This window comes from Chaetomium globosum, genomic scaffold (genome assembly GCF_000143365.1).
Source record: "Chaetomium globosum CBS 148.51 scaffold_6 genomic scaffold, whole genome shotgun sequence".
NCBI classification, from domain to species: domain Eukaryota; kingdom Fungi; phylum Ascomycota; class Sordariomycetes; order Sordariales; family Chaetomiaceae; genus Chaetomium; species Chaetomium globosum.
This window is the reverse complement of record NT_165981.1, coordinates 182,472-197,005: the sequence shown is the minus strand read 5'-3', so window position 1 is coordinate 197,005 and position 14,534 is coordinate 182,472. Positions and strand designations below refer to the sequence as shown.

The following is a 14,534-nucleotide window of genomic DNA, read 5'->3' as shown; positions in this document are numbered from 1 at the left end:
ACACGCAAAGTCAGAATATAACCTTCGGTTTGGACCGTCGTCACCGTCAGTGACCCGAGGTTATCACCCAATGACTGGGGAGGCGCCCTTCTCCAACAAGAACTCGACGATGGCATCGTGCCCACAATGCGACGCAAGCCACAGGGGCGTGATTTTCAACGCTCCACGGTGGGGGATTTGGCAGTCAATATTGGAACCCCAGTCCACCAGCAGTTGCACCATTTTAAGGTGGCCGTTCTGCGCAGCCTGGTGGATGGGTTGCCTCCCGGACAAGCTGACGGTGGGCTGTGCTAGTTTGTCAAGCAGCATTATGGCAATCTCAGTGTGCCCCTGTTGCGCGGCGACCCACAAAGCCGTGGCGCCTTGCTGATTTCCGAGATTGACATCAGCACCGTTGTCGATGAGGAGTCGGACGATCTCACCGTGGCCCTGTTGGGTCGCGAGTATGAGCGGTGACCATCCGCCGCGCTCGACTACGTTGACGCGGGCCTTGTGCCGGACAAGAGCGGCCACCGTGTCGGTGTGTCCCTTATGGGCTGCCTCGTGTATAGGGTAATGGAAAGTATCGATGGTTCGTGCGTCGGGGTTCGCGTTGTGCTCCAGGAGGAACTCAACGATCCGGGCATGGCCTTGTTGGCTGGCTAGCCATAATGGCGTGACTCCTTTGGCATCACCACTATTAAGATAAGCTCCTCGGCCATGTAGAAATTGTACAAGCTCTAGGTGCCCGTTCTCCGCGGCTTGGTGGATTGGCCGCCGTTGGCTGGCTGGCAGGGCGTGGTTGACGTCGGCGCCCTTCTTTACCAGCCATTCGGAGACCTCCAGATGACCGTGACAACAGGCTAACCAGAGAGCCGTGGCACCTCCCTCGGCCGGCAAATCCAGAGATGCTCCGGCGTCGATGAGGAATTGGACGGTTAGGAGGTGGCCCCAATAGGCGGCCACGTGGAGGGGCTTCCAGGGCTGACTCCCAGATAGATAGCCGCCGGCGTTGACGTCAGTAGCCTCCCGCCTTTCAGACAGGATGAGCCTGGCGACGTCAACGCACCCTCCGGCGCAGGCGAGTAGGAAGGGTGTTGGACCGCCACAGTCCGGCTCGTCCGTCCTGGCGTCTACGGAGAGGAGAAGACGGACACATTCGAGATGGCCGCCTTGGGCCGCTAGGTGAATGGCGCGCTTCTGGCCAATCCGGAGACAGGCGTGGGGGTTGGCACCAGCGTGAAGCAGCTCATTGACCGTTTCGGCACATCCCTTATGTGAAGCGAGGAGCAAGGCCGTCCAGCCTCGAGTATCCGATTCATCAACCGTGGCACCGTGAGTGAGGAGGAGGCGGACACATTCGGCGTGGCCCCCTTGAGCGGCTTGGTGAATGCAGGACCTCCGGGTTTTCCGGTCCGCTGCGTTAGGATTGGCGCCGGCAGCAAGGAGTGTCTTAGCGATTTCGGTGTGCCCGTGTTCTACTGCAAGAAAGAGAGGCGTCTCGCCATTTTCGCCCTCGAGGTCTGCGCAACTCAGCCTGGCTTTCAGGAGAAGCTTGACAGTTTTGATGTGACCCTCCTGTGCCGCTTGATGGATCGGCTGGCGAGTTTTAGGCAGATTCTGCGGGGGAATTAAGGATACCAGGTTCCTTTGACTGGACATATTGTTGTAGCTGTTGGCGTTCGGGGGTAAAATGCCGTAACCAGCGAAGTTACAGTCGGATGAAGTCAACTGGCTTGGCTCGTTGGGGAGAGGGTAGTAGAAGTTTTCCCAGGGCAGTTCCAGGTCGGCACCTTCGGCACCACCCAGAGGGAACGGCGCGACGGAGACGGCTAGTTCTTGTGCCGGTTTATGGGAGTGGATCCTCTGATATTCCGGTGTCTGGGTGACGGCCATTTCCGTTGGGGAGGTCGGGTGATTGACTGGCGTCTTCACGACGACGCTCGAGGTCTCCAGGCTGCTCTTGGCTTGTGCTGACGCCTTATCCGCCTCGCCTATGTGCCAACAGTTTACGGAGAGAGGTATTCATGTAGAACAAGGATACTTACGTTTGCGCAAGTCGGCCTTGTGTCTCTTGACGTGACGTTCGATCCTACTACCCGGAACCTCTTTGCCGTTTATGAGTACAATAGAAGCTGGGCGTCCGTCCTCTTCGCACCGAGCCCTTTTTCTGGCGGCCTCGACAGCAAGCTCGTGCGTTATGTTCTTGCGCCATCCCCAGTCACGGAACCTTTTCTTGTACATGGCCTCTCTGTTGGAGCATTGGTGTTAGGGAAAGAGTGAATCTTATGAGATCAGCATAACTAAGACCCACGTGGCGAAAAGCCCAATGCGCTCCATCTCCTCCTTGAGCTCGCTAAGTTTCACAGACTGATACAACTTCTCAATCTGAGGTTTTCGAGCCTCCCATTCTATAGCGCTCGGCGCCGGATGGCTGCTTGGCATGTTGATTATATGTATTTGCAGCCGCAGTGGTTGGTTCAAGGTTTGGTTTGCTGATGTGAGATTTCAAGTGCGGAGTCCTGGGAGGGAAAAGAGTAAGAGTTGACAACTCAAAGAGCTGGACGCAGCGCGGGGAAATAATAAGCGGGTATTTTACAACTTTTGCACGCTACAGGATGCTCGAAACAAGGCAAAACAGGAGCAGGCGCAGGAATACAAAAAGTGCGCGGCCCAACGGGGCCCTGTTGTCGTACAGCACGCACAGCCTCGTACCGTTATTTTGTGTGGCGAGGCCAATGATTAGCACCAGACCCCGAATTCATGGAAGCAAGCCCAGCTGGGTTCACGTCGGTAAAGACCTCGGCGGAAACTTTTGTCCAAGAGGCGTCTGCGGGTTTTGTGTTCTGATTCGATGCGCGGTTCAGGGGTACAAAAGTTTTCGTCCAGAAGTTTTCGGGACGCATAAGTTTTCAGCGTATGGACAGAAGTTTTCTGGTTCGACAAAAGTTTTGTTGGTCGCTGTCGGAACAACCGGAACGAATACCCGTGCACGACACGGGTGCTTCACTTTTCCCCTTCGTTGGGGACTGAAGATCCAGAAAGCAGCCCCCGCGCCCGAAGACGCACTCTTCAAACAGAGAGAGGAGAGGAAGGCACGAGGCAGTGTATGTAAAAAAATGTGGTGAACAGGATGTAATTTGGCAAGCCAAGTCGCCGCATATACCCAAGCAAAGGCGAATAATATGTACATCCTAGAATGTAAAGATGTTGGGGCCATGGCTCTAGCCAACCCGCCGAACGGAATTTGCTGACTGAAAACAGCAGAGGTATCATGATATCTCCCCAAAAGAAGCCAATTCAACCCGGGAACCCCGTGATATGCCAGGGACACAACACCCCCGAGTGCATATCGATCCCATGCCCTTCCAGCTCCGGCGCTTTCGGTATCATCGCTCCAAAAAGAAAACCAATTTTTATCCAAAAACAACACGGACGACAAGAGATTAGGACGAGTACACAGCAACGTACTCGACCTCCATCATGCTGCCATAGCTGCCAGCAGTCGCGGCGTTCGGGTCACCAGGCCTGCAGTCATCCGTCAGCAAACCTTTTCCTCACCAGAACATCCATGATATGTAGGAAAGCAGCCGAAACTTACCAGCTCCCACCCACAGCCACATTCAGGATCATAAACATGGGCGAGTGCGCCAGCGTAGCCCAGATGCCCTCATCCCCCAGATCCGCGCCGCTCACCTGATGGAACACCTTCCCATCAATCAGCCACCGGATGACCTCGCCCTTCCAGCCGCCCTCCGCATTCGTGCGATCGACCTGCAGGGTCCAGGTATGCCAGCCGTTATCGGGCAGGGCAACCGATCCGCCCCGACCAATGGGCTCGTTGCAGGGCCCGCCCTTCTCGCCGACGCCGCAGTGGGTGGTGCCGTGGGCGGTGGGCAGGCCGTTGACCGTCTCCATGATGTCGAGCTCGCCGCACAGGGGCCATTCGGTGCCGTGGTGGACGGCGTCGCCGAGCATCCAAAAGGCGGGCCAGAGGCCCTGGCGGAGTGAGGCCGGGTTGTCGCCGAAGCGGATGGCGGCCTCGAACATGGTCAGCTTGCCGCGCGCCGGCGTGAACGTCGCCTTGGTTTCGATGCGTGCCGACGTCCATTTCCCTGATTTCGACTTGAGCGGGACAAGCTGGACGGTCCCGCCGCCGGAGATTTGGAGGTTACGGTTCGATGTGGAGTAAGTTTGGATTTCGCCGTTTGTGCGGACGCTGGGATGGAGTTAGGCTATTATCACACCTACCAAGGAGAGCTGGAGGTGTAAAAGAAGGGTAAAATAGTAAAAGTGGGGTGCATACTCGGTGATGAGGTTCCATCTGCTTCGGTTCGGGGTGTCACCGGCGTTGCCTTCGAAGGCCTCTGACCAGAGAGTCTTAAAGCCCGGGTAGACGGGGGCTGGCGTGGCAGATACCAGCGAGGTGAGGAGGGAGAGCAAGAGAAGCGTGCTACGCATCGTTGCGGCTGAATGGTGTCTTGTCGTCCGGGTGGTGGGTGCTCGTTGCTCAAGATGTTGGTTTAAATCAAGGCGTGCAAGCAAGCCGCGGCTTTGTAAGTGAAGGACGGTGAACGGCTTCCAGCGTTTCAAAAGGAATGTGAGCCCACAGGGTCTTATCAGAAGAGAACGAAAGCGGTCTGGCAAAAGTAAGACCAAAAAAGAAGGAATGACTAAAAGCAAGCAAGACCTGGGCTTGGTAGAGAATGTAATGGTTCAAGCGAACGCAGCGGGTGGGAAGAAATTCCTGGAGATAGGAAAACAAGATGCGGATCTCAAGCAGATATATGCCGTCTAAATTGGCTGCCACACCAGGCCAGGGTGGGCTCAATTCCACATGGGTCTCGACGGCAGCGATCAGAGCTGGGGTCTGAGAGAAGCCGATGGGTGGCTCTGATTGGAGGTATCCTTCCACAGCTTGCATGAAACAACCAAGCACAAGAGACCGCACCCCTCCCATTCTAATCGGGCGCGGCGGACGGTTCCCAGGGGCATGCCGGGTGGCGCCGGGGGAACCGCCCAAACAAGTCGCTTCTGCCCAACAAACAGCTAGCTGGGCGGATGAGAGAGCTCCAAGGAAAAGTTTGCACTGCCCAGACACCCTTGGCCCTTAAGGTTACCGCGCGGGATGGCGATCAGGATCAGTGCCAGCACTTCATCCGGAAGCGGTGCTTCATCTGATCATCATCCGGGGAGGCGGGGCGTAGATTAGATGGATGAGATGTGGGAGCCCAACTCGACATCAGATCCGTCAAAAGGGTGTTGGATGCCTCTTTTGTCGGGGTTTGCCAGTCGCCCGTTTCGGCCCATACCCTACGAAGTACCCTACACACTTGTGTGAAAATGACAAATGGCGATGATCACGGTTGGGTGTTGTTCTGGACTGTGTGGCTGTCAAACGTGAAACACGAATCGAGTGTCCCTGGTTTCTTGGCAAGCAAAAGGTGCCGAACCCGAAAGCGTGAGGTGGCGTTTTCCATTGCCCAGTCGAGAGGCGAGACCCGACCGAAAAGGTGCTTTTTTGGCGCTTGCCTTGGGAACAGCCGCCTGACTGGTTAGCTGCCCATTTTCGTCGGCGCGGATGAGCCAGACGTGTTCGTCCATTGTTGGAAGGAAAGCAAGCCCGAAGTTCCCGCACTCTCGAACCTCTCGAACCTCTCGAACCCCTGACCCGCATTGTTCTCGGCTCTCAAACAAGGCTTGGCAGGGGTCAAGGAACCGTTGCAACATCCAATGGTGGCTTAGAGTTGCTCTCTCATGCAAATTCGGTGGTCAAAAAAGGAATGCATGGCCAGCGCCAACACAGCCGGCGCTTGTTGTTTGCTGCTCCTGCTTGATCGCAGAATCTCGGCTCGCCCTTGAAAAATGTTTGTGCGACCCTCTTCGGGAGCCCGGCTGTCGGCAGTTGAGATTGTCTCGGGTCGCAGTGCGACGTGTCTTGACAGTTGTTGTCGGTGTGGTTGTGGCGTTGGGCGGTCACGCATCTTTTCCATTTTCCATGATTTCAATGGTGTTGGTCGTGGCTATTGGTGTTAAGTCGGAGGTTTTCTGGAGGGGCCGAGGAAACTGGAGGGGCTTGGGGAATGTCCCAAAATCCCCGAACTGGGCTTAACTCTCGCGGCAGGCGCACCAAGTCGTGACTGACTTTCGGACCACGAACAACGAGCCATCCCGTTTTTGTGATTTGACCGCTTCAACTCGAGGAGGAAGGAGAATGACGGAAAGGCTTGGCTTCGGCACTCACCACTTCTTTCCGCACTCCAGATCTCGCAATGATCGCAGTGCGGCTCCACCTTCCACACCTCGGCAAGAGGCATCCCGGATTGGGTCATTTGCCTGCCGATCTTAAGGACCCTAAGCCCTGAAAGTGGGTTAGCACTGGTTACGGTTGGGGCAAGCATGGGCTCGGGGGATGGCTTTCGCTGGCAAGGCATCTTTGATATTTCCATTTCGACTTCCCTTGACTAGGTTCCTTCCACACGGTATGACAGCGGCATGGTGGACCCGTCTTTGTCAAACCCAGACGTCGGTCGAGCTGAGTCTGGCATAGCACAGCAGTGTCACCTTTACACGCAACCACGCACTGGCTTGGTTTGATGGCAGTTCCTTTTATTTTTATGAAGTTTCGGTGGTTGAGTGCGCTGAGTGCTTCACCGTGCTTCTTAACAAAGCCAGCGATATTTTCTGTTCCGGGTTGTTCTTGGTTCCGGGTTGGAAGTTGAACTCCCTTCCCCCCCTCCCGGGTGGCACATCTTCGTCTTCGTCGGTAGCCTCGTCGCTCCAACAAGGACCGAGGTTGGTTGACCGAGTCGACGACGATCCTTAGACGCCAAGACGGCTCTACAAAAGTCCGCCACTTATTGTTTTCATTATGAGCTATTAGTGATAGGCCGCGGTTGAGCCATCTTTTGGGACGGCCCATCTTAGCCCGACTCGTCCAATCCTACCTTACCTATTCTACCCTGAACCCCGTTTTCAGGGAGCAGAACGCCGTGGGCGGGCCAGCAGTCTTGCGGTTCATCAATTTTTTAATCACCTACGGCCCGTAGAAGTGGCCAGACTCTCGCCCAGCAGAAGGGGGCGTGCTGAGGCCCCGGTGGTGTTCCCGGGTTGTTGAGGTGAACGACTCCTTGAACGTCGTCTGGCAAACTGATGAGTTGATAAACCTGCTTCACTCACGCCAGGCTTCTTCCGCCGCGTGGATCCGAATGGAGTGATATTTTGTACAGAGCCGCGGGAGGTAATGGTGGTTACCTGGCCAAACATCAACGCAGTGCCCGGGGCTGACCTGTCGGGTTTTTGGGTCTCGCCAGTTCAAGGAGAAACCAACCCCAAGCCGTCAACCCGGAGCGAAGTTGACACATGCGTGTCCGCCGAGACGACCACCAAACAGAGCAACTTGGAGCACAGCATCTAGGGCAACCGATCATTCATTAACTAGCCCGAAGTTTTATCCGCCCTTGAAAAGCAAACGCAATTTTGAATCCACCAACAACATAGAGGACCTTCTTGTCACTCTCTTTCCCCCGTTTACATTTCCTTTCAACACTACTCTTCTGGCTGATGGCATCAAGCCTTGCCTGAGTGAAGTCACTTAGAAGGCCTACCCGCCCCCGCACGCGTTCGACGACTCGCCTGCCGCTCTCTTTCCTTTTGTCTTCTTCCCCTTTTTTGAACGCCATCAATTCTAGTCGATGACTTTAAACCCTGCCTCGGTGAAGTCGCTTCTCAGAAGGCTCACTCCCCGAGCCATGTTCACAAGCTTTTTGGCGCCCCTTTCCCTCTCGTTTCCAGTTTCTTTTGATCATTATTCATGATTCTGGCCGATGATACCAAGCTGTGGCGGAGTGAAGTCGCTTCTTGGAAGGACTACTCCCTCCGGGCATGCCTGGAGGCCTGATTTCCCTCGAAACCTGAAGCTAGCCTGAAGACTTCCAGTTCCGCATCCCACTCAGCGTCAGTCAGCTCAAAGTTGGGCCAGGTATTTCTGTTATATCCTTCCAAAGCAAATAGGATGCTCGTTCAAATTGAGCAAGCTCGGGCTGCCCCTGGATTGTAGCGGCTTGGTTCGAATCGAAGAAGTCGTAGTTCATGACGCCGGGCCGATTCCTGATGGCAGCGCCTCGGTTCGGGTCGAAAAATTCGTAGTTCATGCCGCCGGGATCGCCTTGCATAGCCGCGGCTATGATTGTTCGCGGTTTGATCGTTTGAGATGACGAAGTCGTTGTTCAAACGGCCCGACCGACCCTCGACAGCAGCGGCTGGGTCAATCAAGCCAAGGAGGTTGTAGTGTAAGGGGGACGGTGGACGCGCGATGACCGCAGCTTGGCCGTTTTCGATGACCAAATGGTCGTTCCATGCGGCCGGTTGCTCGTTCAAGACGGGAGGCTGAGCCTCAGCATTGGCGGCTTGCATGCGGGCATTGAAGGCGAAGTGGTCATGGCCCAATACGACGGGATGCTCATTCGAGATGGCGGGCTGGCCCTCGATTCTAGCAGCTTGACCGTGTTCGATGAGGAAGTTGTTATTTCGTGCGACGGGCTGTTCGTTCCAGGGGGCGGGCTGGTCCTCGGTGGGAGCTGTTTCGCCGTCAAAGTTATAGAAGCCGTATTGAGATGCGGCGGCTTGCTCGTTCAAGTTGGCGGGATAGCCCTCGGCGGCCATAGCTTGGTAGTTCGGGACGGGGTAGTTGTCGTGAAACGCCGCGGGATGCTGGTTCAAGGCAGTTGGCTGACCCTCAACAACCGCGGCTTGACCGCCCGAGATGATGGAGTGGTCGTCCAATGCTGCAGGCTGCTGGTAAAGGTTATTGGGATCGTAGCCAGGGGCAGCGAGGTTGGGTCTGCCCGGGACGGTAGCATCCATGTCCGCTTGGGTCAGGCCGATGGGTTGGCCGAGCATCGCGTTATCGTCCGGGCCATTCCAGCCAAATTGTCTCTGTTCACTCGCCCCGAAACCAAATCTGTTGTTCCCGCCATCTCCGCCGATCGCCGGTTGGGGAACAGCTCTTGGGTATCTAGGGTGCCCACCACCCCTGGCAATGTCGCCATTACGCTCGAAGACTTGCTGGCCTCTCGTGAAATCGCCGGGTTGGTCGTTACCGAGATTGTTTCCTGGGCCTCGAGTTCGGTCGGGGATGTTAGCCGGTTGGGGGACGGCTCCTGGATAGATCGTATCATCGACATCCATGGCAGTGCTATTCTCGGGCCAGGGTGCTCGCTGGTCTTGCGTGATGTCGCCGGCTTGGTTGTTGGCATAAAGATCGTCCTCCGGTTCACCTCCAAGCTCAGCGTAGGCTTGTCCTTCAAGCCCCATTCCCTCGTTAAGGCTCTCGTCCATGCCAGTGGCAGCATCATTAGTTCGCTCGATGCCGGTGGCCAGTTGGGGGGCAGCTTCGGACTCTGTCAGGTGATCGAAGTCCATGGCAGCGTCCTCCTCCGGCTCAAGTTCCCGCCGCTCTTCGGCGATATCGCCAGCTTGGCTGTTGCCATAAAGATCGTCGTCCAGATCATTGGATAGGTCGATGTAGGCTGGTCCTTCAAGCGGCATCTCCTCGATGGGAGAAGCAGCAGCGGCAACAGCACCAGGCTCGCCACGAACCTTTTCGGCACCCTCCACCCCCATCCCCACCTCATCCCGCGGCGCAACCCCCTCCCTCCACTCAGCCGGAATCAGCAACACATTCTCCATCCTGGAGAACACACTCCCATAGCGAATCGTCCGCGGCAGCACCCACCCCAAGACCACCCCATCCCCCAGCATACTCGCGTCCGCCGGATCCCCACGCTCCATCCCATTCCGACATTGACCACCACCATAAACAACCCCCATCGGCACGGCAGCAACAGCCCCAAACCTCGGCACATCCGCCCCCATAAACGGATTGGCCCCCGTCCTCGGAAACACAAACGGCCTATACCCCGCAAGGGCGGCGCGCACGGCACGCGGGATCGGGGCGCGCAGCGGGTCGCTGTCGAAGTCGTAGCCGCAGCTGTCGAGGGCGGTGTGCGCCCAGTGGACGCTCTCGAGGGTGCGCGCAAACAGAGTGCCGTCGCGCGCCAGCGCCTGGATGTCCTCGTGCACCACCTCGGGCAGCGTGCTGTCGGGCTCGAAGCGCAGGTCGCAGGGGTCGCAGGGGCCGGTGCCGGGGGTGGGCTGTGAGGAGGAGGGGGGTTAGTTTGGTGGGTGTGAGAGGGCGGGTGGGAGGATAGGGGTTGGAGGATAGGGGTAAGAGGATGGCATGGAGTGGAACGCAATGAGAGTGAGCCCACTGCAGCTCGCTGGGCACTTACTGGGGTAGGTTTCGCCTGGTAGGCCAGGTCTCCCAATGGGGGTCGATCTCGCCCTGGGAGTTGTAGGGGTACCAGATGCGGGCGATGAGGGAATTGACGTCGAAGCACACAGGGACGGTCGGGAAGAGGCTTACAATCGGGTCCAGGGGGATGTAGGGGACGGGGGCATCGAGTGCGGAGTCGATAGGAGCGGCATCAAGCTGCTCGGGGCCGGGGTCTGCCTGGTGGGGGCCCTCTGGGAGTTCGCCGGGGAGGTTATCGGCATCGGGGTCGGCGAGGCGGTGGTCCAGGCTGGACTGGTCTGACAACCCTTGCGAGGGGCCATTGTTGCCCTGGTTGGGCTGCACCAAAGCACCGCCCACAAGCCCGCCCAAAACATTGAGATGGGCTTCGTCGGCCTTGGGCTTCCTGGGCCTGCTCTGCGGCGCGGCTCGGGGCGGCGGGCGGGGGGAAGCTGGCCTCATCACGGCCGCAGTTAGTGTTGGGCTGCCCGGGGGCGCTTGTCGAGGGGCCAGCGCCGGCTGCGCTGGCCTTTTTGGCGCGGGGTTTCCGGCCGCGGGGCTTGGGAGCTTCGCCACAGGGGCCTGACGAAGCGGCGAGGGGTTGGGAGGTGGCCGGCGGACCGGCGGGCGGGGGGGCGTCCTTCTTGGCGCGCGGCTTTCTCTTCGGCTTTGGCGCCGGGGCGTTGGTGTTGCCCGCGGCAGCACCGGGCTCACCGAGGCCAAGAGTCTGGTTCTGGTGCTGGGGGGCACCAAAAAGCGGGGGGGCCAACGCGGAAGCACCCTTCTTGCCACGGGGCCTACCGACCTTTGCTGCCCCGGTCCGGGCAGCGACCGAAGCACCGCCGGGCTCGCCGTGCGAGGGGGCCGGCTTGTCCGCCTCCTCCACCACCTCCTCGTCTCCCCCACCAGAGTTGCCGTTGCCGGCTCTGTGAGGAGCGAGCGACGACCAGGGCCGGCTGACGACCTTGATCTTCGTCGGCCTCTTCGGCCCTTGGGCTGTCGCAGCCCGCTCCTCACCAGCAGCCGCAACTGCCTCTCCGTCGCCCGAGGGCACGGTCTTCCTCCCCGGCGGAGGCTGGTTCTCGGCCGCCGCGGGCCGGTCAGTGGCGGCGGGGCCCGCGCGGTGACCCTTGATCACGATCTTGAGCAGGCGGGCGGCGGGGGAGGGCGCAGATGGTCGGGGCGCGGGGGGGTGGGAGCCGGGGGGTGGGGTCGGCATGGGGCTGCTGGTCGCGGCCGGGGTCTCGTCTCGCGCACCAGAGGCCTGGTGCTGGCGCCCTTGGGCGGGCAGGCGGGAGGGCGTAACGGGGGACGACAAAAAGTCGGTTGCCCGGTACAGCAACCGCTGCACCTCCGGGAACACCGGTCCACCGGCCGGGCCGTTGTCCTCCTCCTCTTTCCTCGTTGTCGGCGTTGCCTCTTTGGGCCGACACGCCCACCCCTTTCCATCGCATTTTGACCGGCATTCCGACCAGGGGTGCTGCCCCCACGATTCTCGGTGGGCGCGCTCGCTTCTGCCGGCGAGGGGGGAAGGTTGAGGGTGCGCTTGGGGAGCTGGAACTCCCTCTAGTTCTTCGTTAAGCACTTGTTTCAGCGTTTTTTTTCGCACTACCAGAGAGTTCATTAAAACGCCAAAAGGCCGCCCTAGGGCCCCTCAGGGCTATCACGACAAGTCGTCAATAACCAGAGCCAAGGGTGATTACAACAACCAAGTCTCGTGTCAGCCACCAGAGGTTGCCCAGAGTACCAAAGGTTGTCGTAACCATCAAGAGCTATATCAACCACCAAAGAGCCCCGGGCTTGAGGCCGTCACAACTCCAGGAACTATGGGCACGCCTATCGCCCTTCTTGTAGTACCATGAGGCGTCGAACAGACACTGTTGAAACCAGCACCACAACAACCCCCAGGGGTCACCGCCGTCAAAATCAAGACCCTCCAGACCCACTAAGGTCACGGCCAAGGTGTGTACAAACATCCATCGAGGCCAAAAGGCCAAAAACGCAAACGCAAACAGGAAGACTTGCCTGGCTGCCGCTGGAACGGCCGCTTGACCGCCGGATGGCGGCAATCATGTGCCGGGCATCGCCCGGGTGGAGGCCTGACAGCCCCGAGGGCGTCGAGGGGGCGGCGGAAGCCGCGGGAGTCGGTGGTGCCGTCGGCTCATCGTCGACGGGCCCCGGGATTGCGCCCGAGGTCTTCTTCATCCTGGTCTTCTCCAGGATTTTGGTGTGTTTTTTTTTTTTTTTTTTTTTTTTTTTGGCTCTAAAAAGAGCGAGGGCAAGCAGAAGAGAGAGAGGGCGACAGAGAGCGAGAGGCAGACAGAGAGAGGGAGAGAGCGAGGGTGGCGTGGTCCCAACAACTTTGTGGTGGGAGGAGTGGTGGCGGTCGAGAGAGGAGAGTTGGAAGAAGTGGTGGGAAGGCGGGAAAAAGAAGAAGTAAGTCTGGGAAATCGGAGAGCTGAAAGGAAAGTGGGAAACAAGCAGTGGCAGGAAGGGACGCAAAGAAAGTCAACATTTGGGATGGCAGCAGGGTAAGCTATTATCACAAGTCAACACTCACAACCCGCACTGTAACAGCAAAAAGGGGCTATCCCCATAACCCTAACGCGAAAAGAACGCGAGATCGCGTCTACCTTCGGACTTATCACAACCAAAACTACCTATTCAAGATGAAAATTAAAAAAGATCACGGGAGATACCAGGGCCAGATGGGCTTATACCACTACAGTCTTTGACTGAGGTAGTCACAGTCCCGATAATTTCATAACACTACAACGACGCGTCTCGGAACCACACCAGACAACCTTAAAGAAGAGAAACAAACACGCTTGTGCTCAGAGTCATAAAAAGACTCGACATGAACTGACGCGACCGCGAGAATGTAATCTGATCATTCTGCCAACGCGAATAAACCCTCTGCCACAGTATATACTGTGAGAACCCATGATATTTCCCACGGTATGTTGTTCAAATTCTCTCCCCATTGTAGTTGAGTATCACGACACCTTCATTCTCTTCCTTGTAACACCCATTCATTATAATACCGCTGCTTTTGTCTTTAAAACAAGTACCACAACGAGCATTTGTTGACTTTGAAAATTTCCCAGCAACTTAAGAGGTTGGTTGCTTAAATTCTTGATCCAGCATTCTTTAATCTTCACCTTTTTGGTCTCACCTTAACAAGGTTACCATTACAGCACTGCCAATTCAGAATTTATTCGGATGGGTGATAGGGCTCGTGATTTATTGTTTTCCCGTGAAAGTAATTGAAGGGGGGGGGGGGGGGGGGGGTCAAAACAAATAGCATTCAGATCTACCCGAGGGCAAGTAGAGGTAGTTTATCCGCACATCGGTCTAAAGAAAAGACAGCAAGAGAGACTAAACTGAGAACCGGGGTATCCAATCCCCGAAGTCTGACAACAGTAGCACACACTCAGACCTTCACAGCCAGATTCATCCCCAACAGCGACCACAAGAGTCAGCCTATTCCTCAGCGTTGCCGTTGTAGACAAGGGCATTGACGGTGCCGCTAGGGAGGCCAGTGATGGAACCGACGGTGGCAGTGTCCTTGAGGTGCTGGCACAGCTCAGCAGGCGTCTTGGGGCCGAGCAGGCCGAGCAGGTAGGCGCCGAGGCCAGCAACATGGGGGCTGGCCATCGAGGTGCCCGAGATGGTGTTCTGTTTCCGCGTCAGTCGCTAAGTTTCCCACCTCCCAACCCGCCATTGAGGGTACCCGGGAATTGAAACTCACCGTCTCATCGACACCCCCAATCCAGCTGCTCAGCACATCCACACCGGGCGCAAACACATCCACCCCGGCACCATAGTTGGAAAAGTACGCCCTCGCATCCGCCACATCCGTCGCACCCACCGTGCACACAGTCGGCTCGCTCGCCGGCGAATAATACTTGGCATCATCATTACTGTTGCCCGCCGCCACCGCAAAGAACACCCCCGAACTCACCGCCGCGGCCGCCGCGCTGTTGATGGCCGTCGACTTGCCCCCGCCCAGACTCATGTTGGCGACGCTGCCGTTGGGGCACTCCCCCGCGGCGGAGCGGGCCGCCGCGTCCGAGGCCACAAAGTCGATGCCCGCCAGCACCGACGAGATGGTGCCCGAGCCGTTGGCGTCGAGCACCTTGACCGCGAACAGCTTGGTCTTTTTGGCCACCCCGTAGGTCACGCCGCCGACGGTGCCCGCGACGTGCGTGCCGTGCCCCGGCGCCGCTGTGGTGGGGGGGGGGGGGGGGGGGGAGATTAG

At 57.8% G+C, this 14,534-nt stretch overlaps 4 protein-coding genes across 4 annotated transcripts in view; all 4 read right to left on the bottom strand.

Moving 5' to 3' along the window:
* Positions 1–63: 63 nt before the first annotated feature.
* On the bottom strand, positions 64–2,424 carry CHGG_08398 (uncharacterized protein; the record flags this gene model as incomplete). The annotated part of the gene is made up of 3 exons (XM_001226324.1): positions 64–1,973; positions 2,028–2,230; positions 2,294–2,424. The coding sequence occupies 3 exons, from the start codon at positions 2,422–2,424 to the stop codon at positions 64–66; spliced, it is 2,244 nt and encodes a 747-aa protein (XP_001226325.1).
* A 1,001-nt stretch (positions 2,425–3,425) lies between these two features.
* Positions 3,426–4,440, bottom strand: CHGG_08397 (uncharacterized protein; the record flags this gene model as incomplete). Its single annotated transcript, XM_001226323.1, has 3 exons — positions 3,426–3,507; positions 3,581–4,198; positions 4,286–4,440. The coding sequence occupies 3 exons, from the start codon at positions 4,438–4,440 to the stop codon at positions 3,426–3,428; spliced, it is 855 nt and encodes a 284-aa protein (XP_001226324.1).
* Positions 4,441–7,940: 3,500 nt separating this feature from the next.
* Positions 7,941–12,478, bottom strand: CHGG_08396 (uncharacterized protein; the record flags this gene model as incomplete). The annotated part of the gene is made up of 5 exons (XM_001226322.1): positions 7,941–8,161; positions 8,226–10,134; positions 10,406–10,725; positions 10,895–11,857; positions 12,220–12,478. 5 exons carry the CDS (start codon positions 12,476–12,478, stop codon positions 7,941–7,943), a joined length of 3,672 nt encoding a protein of 1,223 aa, XP_001226323.1.
* Positions 12,479–13,756: 1,278 nt separating this feature from the next.
* CHGG_08395 (uncharacterized protein) overlaps positions 13,757–14,534 on the bottom strand; it is a gene marked incomplete at both ends in the record, with an annotated part of 1,555 nt that continues 777 nt past the window's right edge. The window contains 2 exons of the mRNA XM_001226321.1: positions 13,757–13,951; positions 14,025–14,432. Of these exons, the coding sequence (XP_001226322.1) occupies positions 13,757–13,951; positions 14,025–14,432 (603 nt within the window). The remainder of the gene's footprint in view (positions 13,952–14,024; positions 14,433–14,534) is intronic.